The sequence below is a fragment of the Podarcis liolepis genome, assembly GCF_965112155.1.
Source record: "Podarcis liolepis genome assembly, chromosome: 3".
NCBI classification, from domain to species: Eukaryota; Metazoa; Chordata; class Lepidosauria; order Squamata; family Lacertidae; genus Podarcis; species Podarcis liolepis.
The window spans coordinates 65,772,374-65,797,854 of record NC_139557.1 but is presented as its reverse complement, the minus strand read 5'-3'; the positions used below and the strand labels follow the sequence as shown (position 1 = coordinate 65,797,854).

General features: G+C 41.1%; 1 protein-coding gene across 1 annotated transcript; it reads left to right on the top strand.

Annotated features, from left to right (window-relative positions):
* Positions 1-6,182: 6,182 nt before the first annotated feature.
* Positions 6,183-24,873, top strand: LOC310702426 (pancreatic secretory granule membrane major glycoprotein GP2-like; the record flags this gene model as incomplete). Its single annotated transcript, XM_083493903.1, has 9 exons — positions 6,183-6,504; positions 13,137-13,231; positions 14,538-14,642; positions 16,036-16,196; positions 17,455-17,590; positions 18,716-18,810; positions 19,600-19,768; positions 22,640-22,757; positions 23,512-24,873. The coding sequence occupies 9 exons, from the start codon at positions 6,183-6,185 to the stop codon at positions 23,682-23,684; spliced, it is 1,374 nt and encodes a 457-aa protein (XP_083350029.1). The 3' UTR covers positions 23,685-24,873.
* Between the last annotated feature and the right edge of the window lie 608 nt (positions 24,874-25,481).

Below are 25,481 nucleotides of genomic sequence, written 5' to 3'. Positions count from 1 at the left end.
AGGTATTTTGCATACTTATCTTCCTGCAGCATCTGAGCTTTCATCAATCACAACTGTCTTTTGGAGTGTGTGGGAGGTGTTTGTATGTCCTTAATCTTTACTTATTGTTTGCTGCCTTGGAGGTCTCTTATTAAGCAGAAAGATGGTTGAAGTGGAACCCACATGTGGAAGGAATAATATTTTTACACAGGGCTCAGTTCCAACTTCATTTCCCTGCAAATAGCACTTAACTTCAGTCCTGGGGACTAAATACAGCTCTCCAAGTCTCATTGTCTGGCTCTTCAAGGTCTCTCCACACCACACAAGTACATTCTGGCCACACCCCTTGAGTGTTTTCACTTGCTGGTATGCATATCTTTGAGCTGCAGTAGTGCCTTTTGCTTGCGGTGGATGAAGGATAGAAAGAGGTGTGTGAGTATGTGTACTGCACAAAGTTAAAATTTGCATGCATTGCTCCACCTACTTTTGCATTTGGCCCCATTCATCACACTCATATCCTTTCCCCCACCCTAAAGTGATTGTGGTCCTTGAACCAAAAAAGGTTCCCCACCCCTAACCTAACCAAAATCAACATATTGGAGCCTAGAGACTTGCATACCATCGCAGAATACTGTGATAGCATATGAACCTACCCTGGAAATTCTTTACATTGGTTCCACAGAACTGGAGTTTGTTAGGAAAGTGGAGATGAATCATTTAGCCATGCCCATTCTCTAGAAACAGTGTTAGCAGGGATTATTGGGAATGCCCAACGATTGAGAGCAGGGTCCCAGAACAGACATAATTGAGGTGTGTCCTGTGTTTATCAGCCATACGGCTTTGTTTGTTTTTGTATGGAGCTGTTAGGCTTAGGAATCTTGGTTATTCTTACGTTGGCCACCCCTGTAGAATAGATTCTGGTGATTGATCTGCTCTTTTAAATATACAGATGTTATTTTACTATCTGTATTTAGTATCTTATTATTTTATTAAAGATTGCAGATTGTGATTCTTCCTTTGTAAAATGGGGATAAGTTACTTAAGGATGTAATCATATACCTATCTAAGAGAAAGCCCCATTGAACTCAATGGCTTCTGAGTACACAAGTAAAGGATTGTGCTGTAACGCATGGGTTTTCTGTGAAGAAAACGCTGGATTATAAATCCATTTGGCAGATCCCATGCCACCCCATGCCACTTAATCTTTCCAAAGCAGACTTTGGGGACATATTCTGAGTTGTTTTATGATTGTTGCCCTTGATTTAGTGTTAGTCCTCCCTGAGGCTCAGAGGCTTGGCAGTTTCCCTTTGGTTGCTAGAGCTAAAGCTTGTGCATGGATGGCATGTAAACATGGATGCCTCACTTTATTGGGGTGATGGATGTAGCTATCTTTAAGCTGCTTTAGACTTCTTTACAGATTTTTAAGATCATGTTTATTTCTGTTTAAGCATCTTTTTCTAACATCGTTATGCATAAGGCAAAGAATATCTGAGCTAAAACTTAGTACAAATAAGCAATATATGTGTGTGTTTGTCTAAGCTCTAAGCTGCTGGTTCAGTCACAACAAGAGTTTTGACCGTTTCAAGGAGCTGGACTTGGCCTGCAACGCATCCGCTGGTACAACCAGCCTTTTTCTTCCTTTTTTGGTTGCCTGGAACATAAAAGTTGTTTACGAGAATGGTCATGTACTATAAACGTAGGCTTGAAAAAAAGATCCCACGCTGGGAGAAAAAGGAAGCCAAGGAAATTACTTGCTTGCTCCCAACCCCCCTCGTTTGCTCAGTCTGACAAAGATTGTGTCTGGTCAGTGACATTAGGGCAGATGAGTCACAATCTATAAATTGGCTGCAATGAAAAGTGTGTTTTAGAACTAACATTGTAGGAAAGCCAAGCCACTTTTGAGAAGTTATTCACTCAGCAACACTATTCTGGGAATTTCTGTCCTTTTAAAAGCTGACCGAGCTTCAGTATGGTGAAAAATGCCAACTGGCTACTCTCGTTGGCCTAGGCGCATGGAAAATGTTCCTGTTTATCACACCTATAATACCCATCCACACTGCTTCACAAGTTCTGCAGCCCCATGAAACAGGAACCCGCAGTTTGAATGAGAATTGGAATTTTAAATATAATAATTTACTTGCCTGCGGCTTCCCAAATTAAACCATGGGTAATTAACCATGGTAATTGCATTTGTTTCTCATTAAAACAAGAAATTCCATTGTTGAAGTGGTGACTTGAACAAAACCTGCCTCTCAAAATGAAGGTACCATGTTTCACAGCATCACAGCTGGAATTGCATACATCACAAGAAAGCAAGTCACATGCTTATAAGGGGGAAAGGGATCTGAATATATCGATTTGGGGATCCTCTGATAAGAGGCTATTGATTCAGTGGAGCAAGTATGCAGGCAATGATTGGTGATTTCCCGCTCTCTCCTGCAGCTCCTCATGCTGTTCTGAAGGGGCAGGCAGGGGAAGAAGAAATCCCTATGATCCCTGTTCTGCTAAAAAGCTTCACTGGGTCAAAGAGCCTTTCAGTTGAATACTGTATCCATCTTTTAAAAATACTTGTGTGATACAGCAGATGATACCCACAGTGAATTAAGGAGCAAGCACAACCATTTCAGAAAACAATTTCATACCCCCTTTTGTGCTTTAATAAGAGTGTTGTTTCCAAAATAATGATACTGCTTATCAAGCAGGAAGATTAGTAACAAAACTGCTTGTTTTAGAAATTCACAATCGGAGTATGTACTGTAGAAATTATACTCTAACAGAACTTGTGCTTTCAACGGTCAATAGAGGTTTCCCTAATAATAATGATAATTTTATTATTTGTACTGTACCCATTTGACTGAGTTGCCCCAGCCACTCTGGGCAGCTTCCAACAGATATAAAAACAGATACATCAAACATAAAAAGCTTCCCTATACAGGGCTGCCTTCAGGTGTCTTCTACAAGTTGTATAGTTATTTATCTAAACATTTGATGAGAAGGTGTTCCACAGTATGAGCCCCACTACCAGGGGCCCGCTGGCCAGTTCCCTGTAACCTCACTTCTTGCAATGAGGAAACTGCCAGAAGGCCCTTGAAGCTGGACCTCAGTGTCCGGGCTGAATGATGGGGGTGAGCATGCTCATTTGGGTATACATAACCAAGGTCATTTGGGGCTTTAAAGGTCAGTGCCAACACTTTGAATTGTGCTTGGAAATGTGCCGGGAGCCAGCGTAGATCCTTTAGGACTGGTGTTATATGGTCCTAGTGGCTGCTCCCAGTCACCAGTCTAGCTGCCATATTCTGGATTAGTTGTAGTTTCCAAGTCACCTTCAAAGATAGCCCCACATAGAGCACATTGCAGTAGTCCAAGCGGGAGATAACCTGAGTATGCACCACTCTGGCATGACAGTGCGCAGGCAGGTAGGGTCTCAGCCTATGTAACAGGTAGAGCTGGTAGACAGCTGCCCTGGATGCAGAATTAACCTGTGTCTCCATGGGCAGCTGTGAATCCAAAATGACCCCCAGGTTGCACACCTGGTCCTCATGAACCTGAAATGGCTTCTTCATGCGTGATTTGTTGAGGATTTGGAATAAATTGTTGTGGGTCACAATTTTGTCCACTGCTGTAAGATGGAAACACCACTGATTTCTGTTCAGTCTTTCATTGGGACCTGCCTACCTTTGTAGGCAAGGTCATACTTCAGACAAGTGACAATCTAAGTAAGTTATTTTTATCCTCCTTGAACCATAGCAAGCCAGTGTGGTGTAGTGGTTAAGAGCGGTAGTCACGTAATCTGGGTAACCGGGTTCGCGTCTCCGCTCCTCCACATGCAGCTGCTGGGTGACCTTGGGCCAGTCACACTTCTTTGAAGTCTCTCAGCCCCACTCACCTCACAGAGTGTTTGTTGTGGGGGAGGAAGGGAAAGGAGATTGTTAGCCGCTTTGAGACTCCTGAAGGGGAGTGAAAGGCGGGATATCAAATCCAAACTCTTCTCTTCTTCTTTTTAAAATGTTTTAGGCAGCAATCCAGAACTCTGACTGGATTATTCCCGGTAATTTCTCACTTGGGGATGGGGAGTGTGGTTTTCGTACGTTCTGGGTGTTGTACTGCTCTTGTTTTTACTTTCATGTATTTTATTTACTGTAACATCTTTTCCCCTTTTTTTCAAAAAAGGGTGCCTAAGAAATCGAATAAACCTAAACATATGTGTTCACATTAAAGTGTCAGGCAGACTGTTGACTGTGAAGATGCCTCATCTTTCCCATCAGTCAATATAATCAAGAAAGAGGTGGCTTATCTTATAAACCACTAATGGACCCACGCTGAATGCTAGCTCTTTTGTTTGGAGCATCCAAAGCATCATATTTAATTTGGTCTATTGCTGAGTTTAAATTATATAGTACACTGAAGAAAGGAGAGGGTTTAAAAGTTTGAAGATTTACATTCCTTAGAGTTCTATAATGAAAGTGGTTCCAGAGTTCAGTTTGGAACCATTGCTCCTGGGAATAGCCTTTCTGTTACTAACTTTGTAACCTAGTTACTGTGATCGTAATGTCTAGAGTTGTCATTCCTGGCTAGGTTAACTGAGGGATTCCTCCTGCTGACAAAAGGAGGAAGTTTGCCTAGATTAAAACACAAGCAAGGCTTTTAATTCTTCCTTTTCCCAGTTGAATTAAGAGTTTGTTGTGCCTACAAGTAAAGACTACAGTCAGAGAAAGCTAATCATTTGCCGTGTTTGAGTACCAATGAGATGCAGGGAGTGCAATAAATTGTTAACTGTACATGTTTAGTCTTGGACCCAAGACTAGCAGTAAAGGGGCCAAACTATCAATGTGACATTAAATACAAATGCATTAATTACACACTCTCACAATCACCCTTCCGCTATGATCTCACCATGATTCTCCACCTTCCAATGCTGCTATTTGTATCAGGAGGAATGTTCCCACTGAATTAGTCCAAAATTTGATCAACTAATGGTAGTGGATTTTCTTCCTAAATCTTCTTTATTTGCTTTAAACCCTAATCTTCATGTTCACTCAGAAGTAAGCGTCACTGAGGTCAAGGGAGCTTAGTCCAAAATAAGTGTTTATGGGATTGCAACCTTTATTGCTATTCCTACATCATTCAGCGCTAAAGCATTACACATAACTATATACTAAATAAAATTATTATTGTACTACTTGCCCTTGAGTGGTCCAACTGACATTGATTTTTTTTTAACACTAACTTTGCACTAACTTTGGATTCCCCTCCCCTCTTTTGAACAACTGGTCACCTCCTTTCCAAACATTAGATTGCAAGCATCTTCTGAAAACTCAGATTCCAAAGCAGTTTGATTTGCAGAATTGGGTGTGAGAATCTAGGGTCTCTCGGAACTTGTTTTACTGTCATTTGGATTCTGAATGATATTTTGGCATCATTCTCTACTGATAATCTTCCAAAATCCTTTTACCTCATACTACTGCTGTGGGTGAACACCTGCCCTCTAAAACTCATTAACATAAAACTCCAAACAGTTGTTAGGTCCAATACAATTCCATGGGCTGCAACAGACAATTCAAAAAGCGGCTTGGCAACTCTTGACAATCCAACATTATATTGGGCCCGTTAAAACTTTAGGTTTGTCTCCCTCATATTCTACAGGCAGCTATAGCCGCTGTATTTCCCGCTGAAATTCTTTCCATAGAAATGGTTGGGGTCATTGCCTGAAAATAACGGAAGACAGTGACTTGAGAGAAGTACACATTCTTTCAGGTTAATAGCATCATTTTGAAAGTGATGCTGCTTTTTTCCTTTGAGAAAACTCTCGCCTCTTTTAGAAAGGCATTTATTTATTTACATTGCCCATCAAGAAAATTAGGACATTATTTCCAATTCATGCTTTGTCTTCTGTGGGGATGGTGTTAGTGTCTTCTGTTATTTTGTGCCTTTATTCCCAAGAAACAACAACAACCTAAATGAATGCATAAATAAACAAGGAGCTGTAAATCATTTACTGCCCTTCTGCAGAGCAGAATGGAAGCATATAAAACACTCAGAGGGAGAATCCCAAAGGGAGTCGAGGGAGGTCCTCCTCCTCCCAGATAAAGGGTGTGCTAAGCGGCTGCCATAGTAAAGACAAAAATGTGAGGTGGGGGGGGAAGGGTTTTCTTCTTGGGGAGAATTCAGCTCTAAAATAGGTGGTGACTTTGGCAAGAGTAATCATGGTCTCCAGTGGCTATCTCTGTGGAATCCTATTGTTGGACCCAGAACACCCTTGCGTCTTCAGGCAGGAGGCATTCAAGTTTAGAAAGGGAGGGGAGAAACACCACAGGGTAAAAGCCGTGAGGAACCATTTACCACCACACCCTCATCCAAACCCTCATCCAAGAGACCAAGTTGAAAGGGCGGGAAGTCTCTGTTCAAGTTCCTGGCTGGTGCTCTTTGAGGAAATTTCGGTTGTGATGGGACCTTGCAAAATGCCCTTCTCTGCCCTCTTGGTGGCTTCTCTGCTGATGTCTTCAAGCGGGACCAACACTGGGGAGGGTGAGTTCTCTCAGGAGGAATCTACTTTGAAACAGTGACTAGATCTTCTGTGATATTATTGGTCCAATTATAAATTTACCTTTGTCTTATACCTGCACTTTAAATGCATTTATCAAAATGTAGCTTTGAAAACATAGCTTGCAGCACACTTTGATGTTTCTATGCGTTATGGCAAAGGTTCAGTATCTATCTTAACAGGTTTTTTAAAAATTACAAAGTCACCTTTTCTATTGAATCAATGTTAGTAATAAGAATTGGCCTGGATTTGCACACCAGCTTTGTGACAGTTAATAGATGTTAGAATAAATAATACACTGTTAAAGTACCTGGTCGGAAATTCCTGAAACTGCTTGCCTCAATGGGTAAGTATCACTTATTGAAATACGTTCTTTAAAAGGTTAATATAAATTTGCTGGTTATAATAAACTACCATGTAAGGCTTGTGATTTTAGGCTACTACTGATGTCCCCAGTTTTAATAATAGTCTAAACTGAGAGAAAAAGTATCTGGGTGACATTTTAAAATCCAATTTTCCTGGTCTAAGGAATGCAAGCTTTCTTGAGGAGCAAGGATGAACCCTAAGAAACACAAATGCCAGCCCTCCTTCATGTAAGCTGGGGGAAAGAGTGAGGGAGCAAAAAGTGGGAGGAGGGGCACAAATAAAAATGGAGGGAAGAAAGGAGGAGGGGAAATCCTCTGCAAGTAATCAGCTCAGACTTGTGGCAAGGGAGAAAATGAGATGGAGGGATTAGGGCGAAAACAAACACACAGCACTCTATAATGCTGCAAACTTTCCAGCACTGGCTTTGGTGCCTCTCACCATCACAAAGATTACCTTTGTGGGAATGTGACCGTGACAGACAAAAAATGATTCTCTAGTCTTGCATTCAAGGAGAGGACTCCTAGGCCATTAACATTTGTGAAAGTTCAGAAGAGGGAACACAAGTTAGTCTGAGTTGTCTTTGGGGGGGGGGGGATGTAGAATTGATCCCTCCTGGAAAGTTATGAAGCAAATTCTGCAGGCTCCCTTCTAAGCAATTTATGTGAGATGAGCCAACTTGGCTGCTCCCATCTTTCAGTGTTTTAGACAATAAGTGAGGTCAGAAAGGTTATTAAGGAGTTTGAACGCCAGGTGATAGAAATCCCTGGGTCCTTAGGATCCACTCTTTTCACTTTGTCCTTAATGCACTTTTCCTGCTTCTGTCTCATTTTGTACTCCTTGAAATTTCTATAGTGTGCCCTTCCTTTTTTGCCTAGAAACTAGAGATGCACGTTTCCTGGTGATGGGTTAATTTTAGTATAGTACTCTAGAAGTTATTTTCTGCAAATCCTGCCACACAAGAAGTGCAGGTGGATGCTATAGAATCCCGCCCACTGCAAAATAACAAATGGGAAAACTTTGCAAAGCACATTTAAAGCTAAAGACCAGACATGCATCAAGAATTCACTATTGCAGCTGAATTTTATACATGTCTACTATTGAGTCTTTGCTGTTTAATAGGGTTTATTCCCAGGTAAGAGAGTACAGGGTCGCAGTGTAGGTTTAGGGTTGGCATTGGGGGAACGCAGGGTTCTTGTGCCTTTAAGAGCTGAATGGCAGCTAAAAATCAACAGGTTAAGCATTTTTTAGTATGGACATACAATTGGGGAAAGCTTCACCTGCTGACATTCTCTGTCAGACATTTTTTGTTGTGTGTGGCAGAAGATTTATTTTTGGACCCTCCAATCCACCTGCAAAAGAGGTTACAAATTTGCATATGACACAATGCATCTGTAAATGTTATGCAAATCTCTCTCCTCTTTTGCAAGTAGGACAAAGGGCCTAAACTCCACACAGTGGACTGGGTACAGAAAATTCTGTTGGAACCCCTGTGCTCCAATGCTTCAAGGGTGAGAGAGGCTACATCTATTGACATCCATGCTATCACACAACTGTTAAAGGTACATGAATCCTAAGATGAATTGTGCCTAGTCACTTTCCATCAGTACAGCACGGTCATGTTCAGAATAATTCTGCACATGCTGTTGTTCAGGATTTTTGCTGGCACTCTCTTCCCTTCCCGTAAATTAACTGCTGCTTCTTGGCAGCTTTACAGACAGACTGACAGCTGCAAAGCTCTAGCTTCTTTCAAGAAAACTCTGGGAACATGATAACAGGAGTAATTCTGATCCCATCATTTTACATGTGGACAAGTAGGGTAAATTCTTGAAAGCTGGCCCACCAGCCTTTGGGCATAAGTCCTCCAGATAAAGTTTGATAGTGAATAAAGAGACACAACAATATTTTCCCTGATCCTTGGATACACAACAACATATTTTTCTTATAATTCATAGGGCTTCTTTATTACTGATTTTAGAATAACACAGGTGTCACTCCATTTAAAAAATCTACAGTTTCTGCTGAATCCATAAAATAGCCCACTCTGTTCTACATTTTACATTAAAAAACACTATAAATGTTTTAGAAATATTTTTATTAGAATATTTTCGTAGAATAGTTATTATTTAATCAGATTTTTCATATGTTTGTTCCATTTGTTCAACTTTTTATTTTGCATTATACATCTAAGACTGAAACCCTTTCTATGTCCAGGGCAGCTGTCTACCAGCTCCATCTGGTATGCAGGCTAAGACCCTATCTGCCCACAGACTGTCTCACCAGAGTGGTGCATGCTCTAGTTATCTCTCGCTTGGACTACTGCAATGTGCTCTACAAGGGGCTGCCTTTGAAGGTGACTCTCAAACTACAACTAATCCAGAATGCAGCAGCTAGACTGGTGACTGGGAGTGGCCACCAAGACTATATAACACCAGTCCTAAAGGATCTTCAGTGGCCCCCACTATGTTTCCGAGCACAATTCAAAGTGTTGGTGCTGACCTTTAAAGCCCTAAACGGTCTCGGTCCAGACACTGAGGTCCTCCTCTGAGGGTCTTCTGCTGGTTCCCTCACTGTGAAAAGTGAAGTTATAGGGAACCATTAGACAGAGGGCCTTCTCAGTAGTGGTGCCCTCCCTGTGGAATATCCTCCCTTCAGATGTCAAGGAGATAAAGAATTACACAACTTTTAGAAGACATCTAAAGGCAGCCCTGTTTCAGGAGGTTTTTTATGCTTGATGTTTTTATTATGTTTTTAGATATGCTATAAGCTGCCCAGAGTGGCTTGGGGAACACAGCCAGATTGGCAGGGTATAAATAATAAAATTAGTAGTAGTAGCAGCAGCAGCAGTATATTGTAAACCACTCTATAAACTGCATTGTAGACCACTTACTAATTCAGGGATAGATCAGTTCAGTGTTCTTCCATTGTGACATCAGTTCTAGACTACAGCTCAAATTTATTTTCAGGATTCAAAAAACAAACAAACAAAACCTGAGACAGTAATAATAGTTTAGGGGTTTGGGCAGGGGGTATTTTCCATCCCTTCCCCTCCCTCTGAGGCCTCATTTGCTAACCTCATCTTCCAGCTGATAGAAATCTGACAATCTAGATTAATCATTCATCTCTGAAAACAATTTTGTGCTAAGATTAGGCTTTCAATACACACTGATCAACCACTGAAAGCAATGTGCTAATTCACCTTCCATTTTAGCCACCCAAAGGCTAGCAATTCTTTCCTGAATGTAAATTATATTTCTTTCAAGCCAATAACCTCTGTGACATTTCAGCAGACCATTAGTAAGTAAGGACCTTCAATGGAACCTGCTCTGTGATGCTTCAAGAATCAATCAGCCAAAAGCTCTGTTAACATTATTTGAGTCTAATAAATATACAATTTCTGAAAGGCCAAAGTTAATTAGTGTTCTGAAGATACTTCCATTGCATCCAAAAACAAATGTGTTTTATGAAAAGCCCTGCAGCTGATTTGACCTGGAATACAGAAACAGGATTTGCTATCAAGATAGCCCAACACAAGTAGACTCTCGACTCTATAGTGACCTAAACACTTAAGGCAGTGACTCATACAGCAAATTATTGAGGAAACACTAGTCTCCCATTATCTTCTTCATCTTCTTTGGCGATCACTCGTAGCTGAGTAAGATTGTCTTCTATAAACACAGTTTTAACAATGAGTCCCTAAGTGACTGTGGAGCCCAATTCTGGATCCACACATCCTTCCACAGTGGGGACATTGGTTTCTGGGTGGGAGCTGATCACGATGTGGATTTGCCAAGTGTGCCTTCTTCTTAGCATGTTTCTCCCTTGCGTCCTGAGTTTGAGTGCCTTCAAAGCCCATGACACCTTTGGTAAAAGCTGATCTCCAATTGGAGCAGTCGCAGGCAAGTTTCCCAATTGTTGGTGTTTATACTACATTTTCTTAGATTTGCCTTGAGGCAGTCTTTAAACTTCTTTTGTTGACCAGCAGCATTACGCTTTCCATTTTTAAGTTTGGAATAGAGTAGTTGCTTTGGAAGATGATCATCAGGCATCCGCACAACATGACCAGTCCAACGAAGTTGTTGTTGAAGAATCATTGCTTCAACACTGGTGATCTTTGCTTCTTCCAGTACACTGGTATTAGTTCACCTGTCTTCCCAAATGATGTGTAATTTTTTCCGGAGACATCACTGATGGAATCTTTCGAGGAGTTGGAGGTGGCGTTTATAAGTGGTCCATGTTTCACAAACCTACAGTAAGGTTGGTAGTATAATAGCTTTGTAAACAAGCATTTTGTTTTCCCTGCAAATGTCCCAGTCCTCAAACACTCTGCACTTCAACTGGGAGAAAGCTCACACTGCTCAGGCAATGCTGGATTTTGGCATCAATGTCAGTCCTTGTGGAAAGATAACTGCCCAGGTAGGAGAAGTGATCAACACTTTCCAACATTACACCATTGAGTTGGATTTAATCTGATGTTGCCACTTATTGGAGATGTGGAAGACCTCGCCCCATATTGACTCATATCTACAAGAGATTGACCAGAAAATCAATAGAATGGGACTCAACAAAACTAGCTATCTTCAAAAAGCCCAATAAAACTAGAAAATAGCTTACTCCCCCTCACATTTGTAAACTCTGTAATGATCCTCATAATCAGGAACGCAACAGGTCAAAACACCTCCTTTAAAACCACTCTCTTCAGATCCCTCAACCCACCTGTGAAAGAGAGTTTGGGAAGCCATGTTTTCCAGCAGCTCTTGCATCATTGAGGCTGCTGTTGAGTTCTAGACATCAGGGGAGCTGTGAAATGTAATTACCCCAAGTATCTTGAGTCCACACCCTGGAGGACTCTGGTTTACAAGCTCTCTTGTGTTTTTTACTCAGCTGTTGGAGCACTGTATGTGCCAGGGAGAGAGGCAAGCCTTACTCAGATCCATCACGAGCTCTTGCTGGGGTCAAACTACTGCCAAGTGAGTTTGGGGGAAGGAAAGGAATGGTAAGAAGGGAGGGAAGACTGACTGACAGCTCTGGCAGGCTGTCCTACAATATAAGTCAGGCTCAAATGTGGAAGGATCCAAGTCTGGGGAAACTCCAGTTTGCCTCCATCACAAGCAGGAATATGATTTCCCATCATAGACATCAAAACCTATTGAACTGCTCCTGCAGATGGAATAGCTTTCATAGAATCATAGAATCATAGAGTTGGAAAAGACCACAAGGGCCATCGAGTCCAACCCCCTGCCAAGCAGGAAACACCATCAGATATTTCACCCACAATATTCCTGTATCTTATAGCAAGGCAAGAATTCTGTCACTACACCTGCCAAAAAAAACCAAGCTTGGATAAGCAGCAACAACTGGTATCCTCAGTGAAGAAACAGGCACTGTAGCTGTTCCACAGCTGGGACAATCTGGTCTAATCCTAGATACCATTAAACTAGTTTAGCATTTCAGCTATACTGAAGAATACACAATAAAACTGAAGACACGAGGCGATATCTTTATTGCAGTGGGTCATAAGACTGGGCTATACAGAAGTGTTTGCTTTCCCAGAATAGTAGTAATTATTGTAAGAATTGGACATGAGTGACTGACAATGTTTGCAACTGGGTAATAAGGCCCCACATTACAAGTAGGGCTATGCCATTTTTTGAAATTGCTAAGAAACCGGTACTCTGCTAGGGAAAAACTGGTCATGCACACGTGAGTTCTGAACTGCAGCCAGTGCATCTGATTTGGGCTTTAACTTTGGTAAGAATCCCAAAGAGAGCCAGTGTGGTGTAGTGGTTAAGAGCGGTGGACTCGTAATCTGGTGAACCGGGTTCGCTTCTCCGCTCCTCCACATGCAGCTGCTGGGTGAACGTGGGCCAGTCACACTTCTCTGAAGTCTCTCAGCCTCACTCACCTCACAAAGTGTTTGTTGTGGGGGAGGAAGGGAAAGGAGAATGTTAGCCGCTTTGAGACTCCTTAGGGTAGTAATAAAGCGGGATATCAAATCCAAACTCTTCCTCTTCTTCAAGTGTTCTGGGAAGTCACAGAATTCACTGATATTCACTAACCTGTATTCTAGAATGTATCCCAAGAATAATATTTCCTTTGGAATTTCACCTTTGCTTTTCAGCGATCCAGATTCAAACTCTGTACATACACACATGCAGATTACACACACACACACACACACACACACACACCAGAAAGCTGGGACTTTTCCTCCCATTCTTTCCCCTTTAACAAGCAGTGTTTTTACATACAGACACAGAAATCAACGAGACCATCATATGTACTAAGGACCTGATTGAAGTAGAAATTCCGAGTGCATTCTTCCTGTCAAAGAACCCTCCAATATTAGTAAGTACTGTGATTTTAAAATTTTAATTTTAAAAAAAATCCATTCAGTCACTTTAACATGAGGTAATCCCCTTTATTTTGGATGTGTGAGTGCCAATGCATATTTAGCAACCACTGCACACACACACACACACGGGAGGGACCCTGAAGTCTGTAGAATTGCAAACAAAAAAAATGGGGGGGGACCCAACAAGGAGTGGGGGGGGGGGGACCCAAAGACAGCCCAAGGAGGACTGAGTTCCCATGAATGCTGACTGTTGTGTGTGGTGGTGAGGAGGTGAGAATGGAAGTGCATGGCTGGCCCCCTGAACAGGAATACTCCACAGTGCAACATTTTGTTGTACAGTGGTACCTCGGGTTACATACGCTTCAGGTTTCATATGCTTCAGGTTACAGACTCCGCCAACCCAGAAATATTGCTTCAGGTTAAGAACTTTGCTTCAGGTTGAGAACAGAAATCGTGCTCCGGCAGCGCAGCAGCAGCAGGAGGCCCCATTAGCTAAAGTGGTGCTTCAGGTTAAGAACAGTTTCAGGTTAAGAACAGACCTCCGGAACAAATTAAGTACTTAACCTGAGGTACCACTGTATATCTCATTTGGGGGGTTTTCTGGATGCTTTCCTTTTTCTTATTACAATTCAATAACCCAGAGGAGCTCATAAAGAATTGTGGCTAATAGCCCATTTTGTTGCCTCTAGTTTCTAGAACTGTAGCATAAGGGAACATTATTTATCCAGATCTTATCTGTAGAGCTCTTCCGCTATCTTCATCGTCATATGCTTTATATTCTAATTTCTGGGAGATGCCAGCCAGACGATGATAAAATGTGAGCTGGTACATTGCAGACTACACCACATCAAAATATTAGGGAAATGCCAGGCCTTTCTTAGTGCCTTCAACCATGAAATATTTTAGCTGTACTCAGAAAATTCAGGGGAAGTGCCTTTTGAAAGAGGGGTAGATTTTTCTCACGCTGCTGCTTTCTCTGTGTCCAGCTCCTAATGGGATCATAGGCTACATCACATGAATGGATTTTCACTCCCCCCAAAATTGTTACTATCACATGATAGAATGTACCTGTCGATAGAAGGCAGGTTGGCACTTGGTAAGATTGTATCTTGATGACTGTGAGTCCCAGAAGGCAAATGAGGCATTTTTCATGCAATAATGCCATGCTGCCAAGTGAAATGACAGGTGTCAGGGCCAAGGATATGCTGATTAGCTAGTGCAATTGTAAACATAATCTAAAATTGTGTTGAGAATTATATTGTAAAATTAAAAGGAAAAAGAAAGGTTTTTCCTTTGCAGGTCTCTGATTTACACCTTAATGACCCAGCATGTCATGGTACTCAAGTAGGAAACCTCTACATATTCAGCATTAAGACCAACTTCACAGACTGTGGAACACGAATGGTAATATGCAAAAGATGTTGCTGTAGTCTTATGACTTTTTACATACCTTCTCTGTACACTGCATTTATCCTCTTGTATCCTGCTTATTTAGTATATGAAAGAACAGCTTTTGAAGAATGACAGAATCTCACACACATTAAATTCTATATGGAACTAAATAATCATCTGCTTTGTCTCTATTCATAATGTAAACCACAAAAACATCATTCCTGCCTTTTAGAAACTGATTGAGAATAGCCAAAATACCAAGAACCAGATTAACATGTGAATCATTCAGAGGTGGCATAGATTTATATGCAGCTTTCAGCAGTTCTCAACCTGTGGGTCCCCAGATGTTGTTGGACTACAACTCCCATCATCCCTGAGCTCTGGCCTTGCTAGCTAGGGGTGATGGAAGTTGTAGTTCAACAACATCTGGGGACCCACAGGTTGAGAAATGCTGCAACTTGATTGTGTTTGCAGAAGTGTGTGTGTGCGTGGTGTTGTTTTTTATGTATTCCGTTTCTTACATGTCCTTCATGATAAGGTCCCAGGGCAGGTTACAACAGTTTAAAAATACAATATTAAAACAGTTCAAAAGTTCCATGATACTATTGGATTCTATTATTTTAAGCAAAAAAACATTGGTTAAACATTGGTCACCTTCAGACCATACATTAAAAGACACGACTTCCCTCAAATAACCCTGGGATCTGTAGTTTGCTAAGGGTGCTGGAAAGTAGCTCTGTAAGGGCTAAACTAGAGGTCTCAAGATTCTTTGGGTGAAGCCATGTGTTTTAAATGTGCCTTAAAATATATTATGTGGATGTGGCCATTCTAGGGCGGCAGAAACTATACCAATACCAAAATCCCCCAAGTGCATTTGTGACTTATCGCAGTATTTCACTACACATCTGGGTTCAAGGACAGAAGCAGTCTGTAGAGGTCTCTAGTGCCTCTCCCGTCTCCCTGCCCAGTAAGAATATGCTATTACTTGTGTGATCCTTAATCTCTTTCTTTGAACTGGGAGAGCAGAATGGCTAAGAACTGACCTGGGTCTGGGGCTCTGCTCAATGGACCTTTGATAAGACATCAGTGAGGATCTTCCTTTCCTTACTGGGTGCTCTAGTTCAAGCGTAGGCAAACTCGGCTCTCCAGATGTTTTGGGACTACAGTTCCCATCATCCCTGACCACTGGTCCTGTTAGCTAGGGATCATGGGAGTTGTAGTCCCAAAACATCTGGAGGGCCTTGTTTGCCTATGCCTGCTCTAGTTGGTTAAGGAGCAAAGCTTCCAAGTCTGGAAGCACAGCTTCAGAGCAACCTTCAGTTCCCACTGCCACTACATTATTATTTTCCTATCAACTTAAATTTTGGGACTTACTGGAATATTTTTGTGTTTTATTAACTTGCAGGATTCCGATGGTGCACATATTATTTTCATCAACACCATACAGAACCACCTCTCTGATATAATCACAAGAACTTTTATCAATATCACATTTGCCTGCCGATATCCTATTAATTATATGGTACAGCAACCTAATGGAGAAAATAAAATCAGTGTTGATATCAGGTAAGCCTGTTACCCTTGTTGTTTTCTGTATACAGTGGTACCTCGGGTTAAGTACTTAATTTGTTCCGGAGGTCCGTACTTAACCTGAAACTGTTTTTAACCTGAAGTACCACTTTAGCTAATGGGGCCTCCTGCTGCTGCTGTGCCGCCGGAGCACAAATTCTGTTCTCATCCTGAAGCAAAGTTCTTAACCTAAAGCACTATTTCTGGGTTAGCGGAGTCTGTAACCTGAAGCGTATGTAACCTGAAGCGTATGTAACCCGATGTACCACTGTACCAATATTGTGCCTGGATTAGAAATAGACAAATCTGTAAATTATGGTTTCTCATTTTTCCAATTCAGTTATCACCATTTCCAAATTAGTTTGTGATTTATTTATTTTTAAATCCACATGCACACATTTTGGTACACCATTTCCCCTGATATATGCATTTTTGCAAGCAATGTTCCCTAACATGATACATTTTTGTATTCCCCCCCCCCCTACAAATGCAAGCATTTTTGTGTGCACTTTTCCATAACATGCAGTCTTTGGGCATGCTTTTTTGATTGCATAACTGCACTGTAATGTTTGGAGAAGTGTGAATTTTGAACAGGGGCTGCATTTTGGTTCACATATTGTTTTGGGAAGTGCAAATTACATATGTTCACATTTAAATACAAACTGAACTCATTTCGTCCTCCATCCCAAATCTGGATTAAAGTCACTTGAGAAGTATGCAGACAATATTGGGTTAATCACTGCACTAAGTTAGCTGCATAAAAAGTGTGCTCTGTTGAAGTTCCTTGAGACGAGTGGGACTCTCTTGCTTAGAGCACTTACCATGTTTTCCATAGCATAGCTTCTGTGCATGAAAGGCAGGCATGCATCTAGTTATTGTTGTATCACCATACTTGGGAAACTTTCACCGGCTGAAAGCTTCTGCCTGTCATGCAGCTGGTCCAAGTCACAGGAGCTTGCCAAGTTGCAAATTTACTTAAAAGGGTATCATCACCACTGGCTACTAGAGCTGCTCCATTCCTTGCAACCTGATCCTGGGCATTTGTGTATAATACTGAAGTACCAGTATAAGAGCTCTGCAATGCCAGTGTTGTAATTTTCATAGCTGCCCCAGGCCTGACCATTAGGCTTCCCTAGTAAATCATGCACACGTGTGTGTGTGTGTGTGTGTATGTGTGTATAATGATGACAAATTATCATGGAAATTGTGTCATTTCAGCATCTCCATCATATCTATTTGTCTTTGTTTGTGACAGGACCATCACACTAAATACAGAAGATGGAAATTTCTCTGTATCCATGATGCTGTACAAAGACCGGCATTTTGAAGACATGTGGACTACCATTCCCTTTCTGACTCTAGAGGACAACATATTTGTCAAAGTGAAAATGGTACCTGGGGTTACTGAGTCCCTGATGAATCTGAGAGTTGAGATGATGGGTAGATAAGCAAAGGCAAGACAGCTTCATCCCACCAGGCACAAGCCAAGATACATTGAGGAGGGGGGGGGGGAGCAAAAGCAACACGAATCTGAGAACATTTTTGAATGTTACTATTTACTTGTGACTTACTTTATTATCATCCATTTGCAGGAGTGTGGTTGGGAGAAGATAATAAAGTACATAATTTTTAAAAAACAGAGAATGAATTTTCTATCAAACATACAGTTTCAGACAGATAGCCAGTGGGAATAGGGATATCAGCAGCATTAGGCTGAGAGCTAACAATATCCAACTCAGAGAATCTACATTCACCCATAGGCCTCTGCCTTACTGTTCATGGATAAATCCTAACCAGGGGCCTGGGGAGGGATGAAGCAGCACATCTACCCTACTGTTCTAGCACCAGCTAAGGGTGAAGGTAGAAGACGCCCCCCTCTCCACTTTTTGCCAGGAAATGGTATAACTCAGGGGCCCGAAATAAGGCCCCTCAGGGGACACCTGAGGAATTGGATCCAGGAGAACTAAAATTGTTGGCATCCACCCCTACTCCAAAATGTCCTGATTTGGAGCTTACCATTTGCCACTGCTGGTGGGAGAAGCCAGCAGAGAGAAACCTATACCCCATCCTAACACCACTCCCTAACACCGCTCATCCACCAACCTTGTAGGTGGGGTAGGTACTCTTTGTCTGTGCATGTATTTGGGGGTAGGCCATACAGAAGAGAAAATTGCTTGCAATAATCTGTATCTCTAGGAGAAAGGTGCACTAAAATACTGGTGGATTTTTGCAAGGACTAAAAAAAAAAAAAGATTTGCAAACTGATGCAGAACTGATATGCCAAGCTGAACTGAAGTCTGGAAAAATACGAAACAGAGAGAACCCAAAATTGACAGCTTTGTCTAGCCCTAGTGACAGCTGCCTTCTATTTGTACCCAGCATCTAGTTGTCACGGTTTCTTGTTAGCTATCATGGCTGACAGTCATTGTTAGGCTCATCCTCCGTGTACCTATCTAGTCCTTTTGAAAGTTACTGACTTAAGAACCCTGTTTATGTTCTGTCTCTGCATTTGGCAGGTCCCAGGCAACTTAATCATTAGGCTTCAAAACTGCTGGTCTACCCCAACGAAGGATCCTGTTCATGCTGTCCAGTATTCTTTTATCAGAGACAGGTTCGTATCCCGCTTTGGTAAAATGGACAACTCATTCTGAAAACATATTGGGCTGAGCTTTCCATTTCATTTAAAAAACAAAGCAAAGTGACTGCTGTGAAGGGGAGGCTGACCAGATGAAGTCAAAGATGTGCTTCAAGAGTTGAGTGTAGGTATTATCAGCATCAGACTCATTGATCTCATTGTTGTTGAGTATACTAGAATACATTCTGAGGGAGACTGTAATGAGAATGCTAGTAATAGCAAAAGGTTGCTTGGGTGAATGGTGCTGAATTTGACCTCTCCCCCTTACTGTTTCCTCTTCTCTTAAGCAAATGAGCCAGAGGCTTATTTTTCACAAATAGCAGGTGCCTTTGCATCTTTGTGCAGGCCCATCTTTCTTTATGTAACAAGTACATGTTTGTCCATATGTGCCTGTACCTCTAAAGCTGTACATGTAAACAGTATGATTTGAGTAAATCAGCCTTGAACAATGGCAGAATCCATAGCTTCAATGGTAACCCCAAGTACCTTGGCATAGAAGGTTTTTCTGACTTGTGAGGAGCAGGGAACCATTGGTCACACTGAAAGGGCTGGTAAAATGGGAAAAAATGCCCAATATAGACCTCTTTGATGCAAGAAATGCTCACAGTTGAAAAAGCACTCTAATAGTTGTATACTTTTGAGTCAAGTACTTTGCACCAAGACTGAGTTTCTTCTAGGTAGTCTATCCATAATGTGTGTATTCATTTTTTGCAGAGATGCCAGCTTTTTATGTAATCATATATTTTTGGTTTTGTTCCTGCCTAGCTGCCCACAATTTGTAAAAGATGAAACCCTATCAGTAATAACAAATGGAGAAGGCGAAGAAGCACTCTTCAGGATCCAAATGTTCAAATTTGTTGGCATCGCATACAACCATGTTTTCTTACACTGCACAGTTCAGATTTGTCATGGCACAACAGCTGCTTGCAAACCAGTAAGTTGATTTTTTTACAGGAAATTTTCACATTCAAAATTTGAGTTAAAACTTTGCATTTTGCACTCAAAGTTGAGGCTATTTTTGTTCTGGTGTGTTACTGTAAAAGGGAATGAAAAGAAAATGCTAAAGATGGTATTTCCTTCTAGCAGCTGGACTCTGAATGGAAGGGAGCCTGGCTGGGGGGGAAATGATTGGGGAGACAAGCTGTGAGGCAAAAAGAAGCACACAAGATGTTTCAATAGGAGCCCTTGTCTGCACATCGCTATTGAAGCCCCCTCATTGGTCCTTCAGAGTCAAGTATTTTCTGTTGTGCTGTTCCACTTCAATCCATGTGTTTCTGGAGTGTGTCACACATGAATATTCATCACATATCACTTCATCATTTTGTGGAAACTTTAAGAAATGAATGAGCTATCAGAGTACAGTACTCCGAATGGAAAAGTCATCTTGAGATTAGAGTTAACTGTAGGAATGCTTCAAGAAAAATATGTTAATGTGTGCATTTAACAAATCCTGATTTGTCAAAGCTAAGAAATTGAAAGGTTTTTGCAGCCGCCAATGAAGGAGAATCCTTAAAAAAAAAAAAAAGCTGACTGAACAATTGATTATCAGAAGCACTGGAGCTCATTTTTGTTTGTTTGTTTATCTTCCTCTGTGCTTTTTCCCTCTTGCTACGAGAGCTATCACTGCAGATAAAACTATCATTTCATAGCTTTAATTGCAGCCAGCTCATACAGCTACAGGTTATCAAATAATGAGCATGGGTGTATGACTCATCCAGTCTCTTTCTATCAGAGCTGGAATGATCCAATCAATATCCAGCATCACCATTTATTAAGGCAGAACTGGAAGCCGCCTGGGTTTGTCTTCCTGACCCAGAGTCTGTGACATGGGAAGATCAGAACGGTTTCTGGAGTTGAGACAGAGAAGAGGTGGTGGAGGAATTCCTGTAATCTGGCATACAAGGATTGTTGTGGCTTCCTCCCCTTCCTAATTTGGAAGGTTACAACAGAGCATGCAATTGTCAGTGGGGAGTTTGGGGTTGGGTGGAGAAGGGCTAAGGACGATAGTGTATGTACTGCTTTTACAGATACCTGAATCACAGCCTTTCAAACACACAATGCAGTGTCATAGGAACATATCTGAAAAAGTACTTAGTACCAATGGCAGTATAACTAGGTGACCTTTACTGGCAGTCAACTAGCAAATTATTTCTGCAATTAAAGCAGGGCTTTTTAACAGATGCAGTATAATATCCTGTTTCAGAATGACACTGTTCCTTAAAAATGTTTGTATCTGAATCATCAACTGGTAGGTGACTGAATAGTATCCTTGTGAATTATTTTAGAAAATAGATGCATACCTTAGTAGCAATTGTCATGGTTCTGAAAAAACTCCAGAGAAGGATTTATTTTCCTAGTGCTATAATGAAAATGTCACTACACTTGTATACTGAGCAAGGGCAAAATGAAAAAGTCAGTGTGATGTTTTGGATAGAGACAGTTATAATATCAGAGGCTAACACTAGATGGCTTATAAAACAGTTCAGACCAATAACAACAGTGACTCTTATGCAAACAAGCCCCATTCAGTTAAATTTAAGAGTCTACAGTGTATGTAGAATGAGAACTTTGTACAGAGTAGTAGTGTAGAGTTCCAAAATATTGAGTCATGTGGATCATAGGGAGTTTTCTCGTTAGTTCACTATGGGACTTATTACTTGCTTGCTCATAAAAGAGATGCATAAAAAAAGGAGACACTACATCTCAAATTTCTACATAACATAAAAGGAAGAAATGCTGTTCTGCTATTCCTTCTGGTTTCCATGTTGAGCAGTATCTTCTGCAGTAAACCTTCAGTTCATCCACACACACACCTTTCTCTCTCACACACACGCGCACACACAATGCTTAACTTCCTCTAGTCATACCCATTGCCATCTTCTTCCTACTTCCCTTTGGGGATGGGCTACAGCTCATAGTTAGAACATATGTTCTGCATGCAAAAGGTACCAGGTCCAATCTCTGGTACCTCAAGTTAGGACTGGGAAAGACTTCTGCCTAATACCCTGGAAAGCCACTGTCACTCAGTGTAGGGAGTACAGAGCTAGATGGGCCAATGGTCTGACTTGGTATATATATATAAGGTTGCTACCTATGTTCCTATGATGGATAGATTGCAAGAGATTGGTGGATTACGCATCTTTATGATTCTAATAGTCTGACATGGTGTGTTAAGCAACTTTATGACTGAACATTCATACATGTCCCTGCATATCACCCTTCAGTACTTGAGTTGGAAAACTTTGGCAATGTACTTACTAGTTTGTTAGACACCCTAAATTCCTGGCTCCAGTAGGTGTTAATCAAGTTGCCTGCATCCAGCAAGGGTTAAAATCTAAGCCAGGCCAGTCTCCTGATGTAGTAACTGGCTGGGAGATTAAGAAAGCAAAAGGAAGGTAATAGCCCATTAAGAAAACTATGGAGAAGGGCCAGAAGGCAAGTGGGCAGGGCCCCTTTCTCCAACTCCTAAATAAATAGTGAGAAGGCAAAGGTAGAGTTGGAAGTAGAGTCTTTAGAGTTGGCTGTGACATGACCAAGGGGGGAAAGTTAGAGAGCTACAGCTGATATTGATGACATCCGAGGCTGTGGCTATGGGAGAAACAAGAACATTTTGGGGTGTTAATGTTGTAGAGACTGGGGTGGCATGTAACAATACCTTTCATTCTGACTGGCACATTATTTTCTAAGTAGCCTTTTACCTAACCAAATGGGTTTACTTGTAATCCTAGGGTTTCTTATTGTGCACTACAGTACTTTGATAATCACTTTAGGCTCACACATATTTACTAGTTTGCGTTTTTTCTAGAACTGCACAGATGACAGTCTGACCAGAACTAAAAGAGAAGTCCCACCCTTTTCTAGTCACATGGTATCTTATGGCCCTATAAAGCGAAAGGTGGCAGATAATGAAGAGACGAATGTTGGTAAGTGGCTAAAAAAGTGCATGCCTTAAAATATAAATCTTCAATAGAGTTACAGAGAACAATAGTGGTTCTCTTTTGCAGCATACAAATGTCCAATCTAGTAGAATAAAGATAATGGATGGAATTCAACATCATGCTTGATGAATATCCTCCCTAAACAATCATTTCAGCTTACCAGACAGAACCACCCACATTCTCACCCCCGTGTACTATTCTGGGGGGATGTGGGGAGGAGATGGGGGAAAACCTTATTGAGTAAGCAGAAATCTTTGTGCAAAAATTAAAAAACAGCAATTAAGCAACATCAATAAAAAATCCTAAGGTTAATAATATAAGAAGTGGTTCATCCTCCATTCCCAGAAGAATGACTTTAAACACATTGAGAACTCACCTAAGTGACTGGCCAGTAAATGTGTATGCCTGCAAGTTCCATATTCAACATCTCCAGGGAAGGAGAGTCGGCAAAGACCTCGGCCTGTGATCCTGAAGAGCCATTTCTAGTCAGAGTAGACAATACACTGGGCTAGATGGACCAATGATAAGCACAGTGCAACTTCATGCATTTGTAGCAAACACCTCAGATCAGGATATTCCCCTCTTGCTGCCATCTGGTGCAGGTGAAATCCACGTTGCTGCTCTGTTTAAAGCAGCATGCAAATGCAATTCCAAGTTTTATAATGGTTAACATTATTTCACACATTAGATTTGGTGCGAAAGTATTCACTTTTCTGGAAATCGTTCTGCTTTCTTTCAGACAGAGGAAAACTTCTACCAGTAGACATTTTGATCCTTAGTGGAATTCTGATGGCTGTACTGGTGACAACTGTAATTTTTGGGAACCTTTTTCTTCAGTCACGGAGGTCCTACCCTACTATGCAAGCACAACTAACAATGTCCCGTTTTCTCAACTCTGAAGTACCATCATGATTAACTGTTCCCATATGTTTACATATTCTATAGAAATCTACTGATATTTTTTATCTAGCTACAAGTAAAGATTACCCAAAGTAGGTAAATAATAAATGTAAGTGAACCTACAATTTGAAGACCACTCCAGATGTGAACTGTATTCTCAACTTCTCATGCACAAAAAATGCCCTGAAGATTGTATATATGGGTACATTTTGCTGTGTTCATGCATGTTCTGATGGAATGCTTCTCAGTATAATCGCTGGGTGAGTGTGCATGACCATGGATGAGTGTGTGCTCACTATACTTGATAAGCTGGATGCTGACTGCATATTTTTTTCCCTTCAGAAAAGTGTTATCCACGTAAGAAAAATTTCATGTTTGTATAGTCATTCCTCCATTACATACGTTAGATACATGTCTCTCAGGAAAAACATTTATTTTCTGAGATTTCTGCCCCCCCCCCCCATGGAAGCAGTCAACAAGTCAGCTGTCATTTCATTTTTAATGCATGACACCATAATCCTAAATGTTATAGGTATGATCTGCTGCTCACTCAGATGAAAACTACAGCTTTCCTACTGTTTGCTATAAAATGGCTTATGGTGTTATTAATTGCTATCAATTGTCCTCAATAAGCAAAGCATTGTTTAATAGCAGAAACTGGTGAAATTGTGTGACCCATCTTCCCTTTACTCCTTTCCCCGCTCTGTGCTGCATCCAAGAGTTATGGAACAATTCTGCAAGTACAGTACTTGCTAATTTTATGAACTGTTAAGATTGGTCTGAGCTACTTAAGAGAAAGATAATAGAATTGTTTCTAAATAAACACTGATCTACTGCTAAAAGGTTTGTAATGCTGAATGAAACAATCACTCAGACCTTATTTCCCTGACTACAATATTTATCACAACCTCCAGAAAGGTAGCCATGCCCCCTCTGTAGCAGCAAAAACAACATAAAAGAGGTGAAGATAAACTGTTAACATCTTACTGTGACAACTACAGCAGCATGCTTAGTACACTCACTCATATAAACCCACTATTTTCTCAAGTCCAAGTTGATGCTACAAAGAATACCTTTATCGAGAATTTAGCTAAGCAGGATGTAAGCACAACACAGACAAAATTGTTATGGATTCTCCTGTCCACAGGTTCCAGGAGAAATGGATCCCTTCAGTAGTAAAAGGGGTATGCCCCTTTGTCCTGAAAAGATGTCTGGGGGGTGGGGAATGCATGCTTTGATCCCTGTCTCCACAGTCCTTCTGGTGGCAGTGAGCTCCAACCATCTTTACCATCCATCTTCAGGAGAATGGGCTTTATCAGCACAATACATTTCTTTATAGTTCAACAAGTCACCATGTAACTATAATTCACAGCAGCTATTCCATCAGACTCCAGGGGTCTGCTGAAACCAGCAACGTTTGGCTCTTCTTGAAATTCTTCTATTCCAGCTGGTCATTACAAGAACTCTGCATTTAAGAAACAGTGCTTGAGTTTTCTTTTTTTTAACTCCCTCTCAAATTCTTTTCTTTTTGGGGATAAAAATAATTTAAATAAATAAATAACCTGTGGACCTCCAGACGTTGTTGGACTCCAACTACCATCAGCCCCAGCCAGCATGGCCAATTGTCAGATATGATATCCAGAGGACCACCCTTGTTTTATAGGTTCCCTAATGCAACATATATTCTCACAAGGTGCTGGCAAATGGGTGAAACAGATTATTATCTAATGATAACCGGTACTTTAATATAATAAATATCATAATTCTAACACGATACTTTACTCAGTCACATAAAAACCCAGCTGCGCA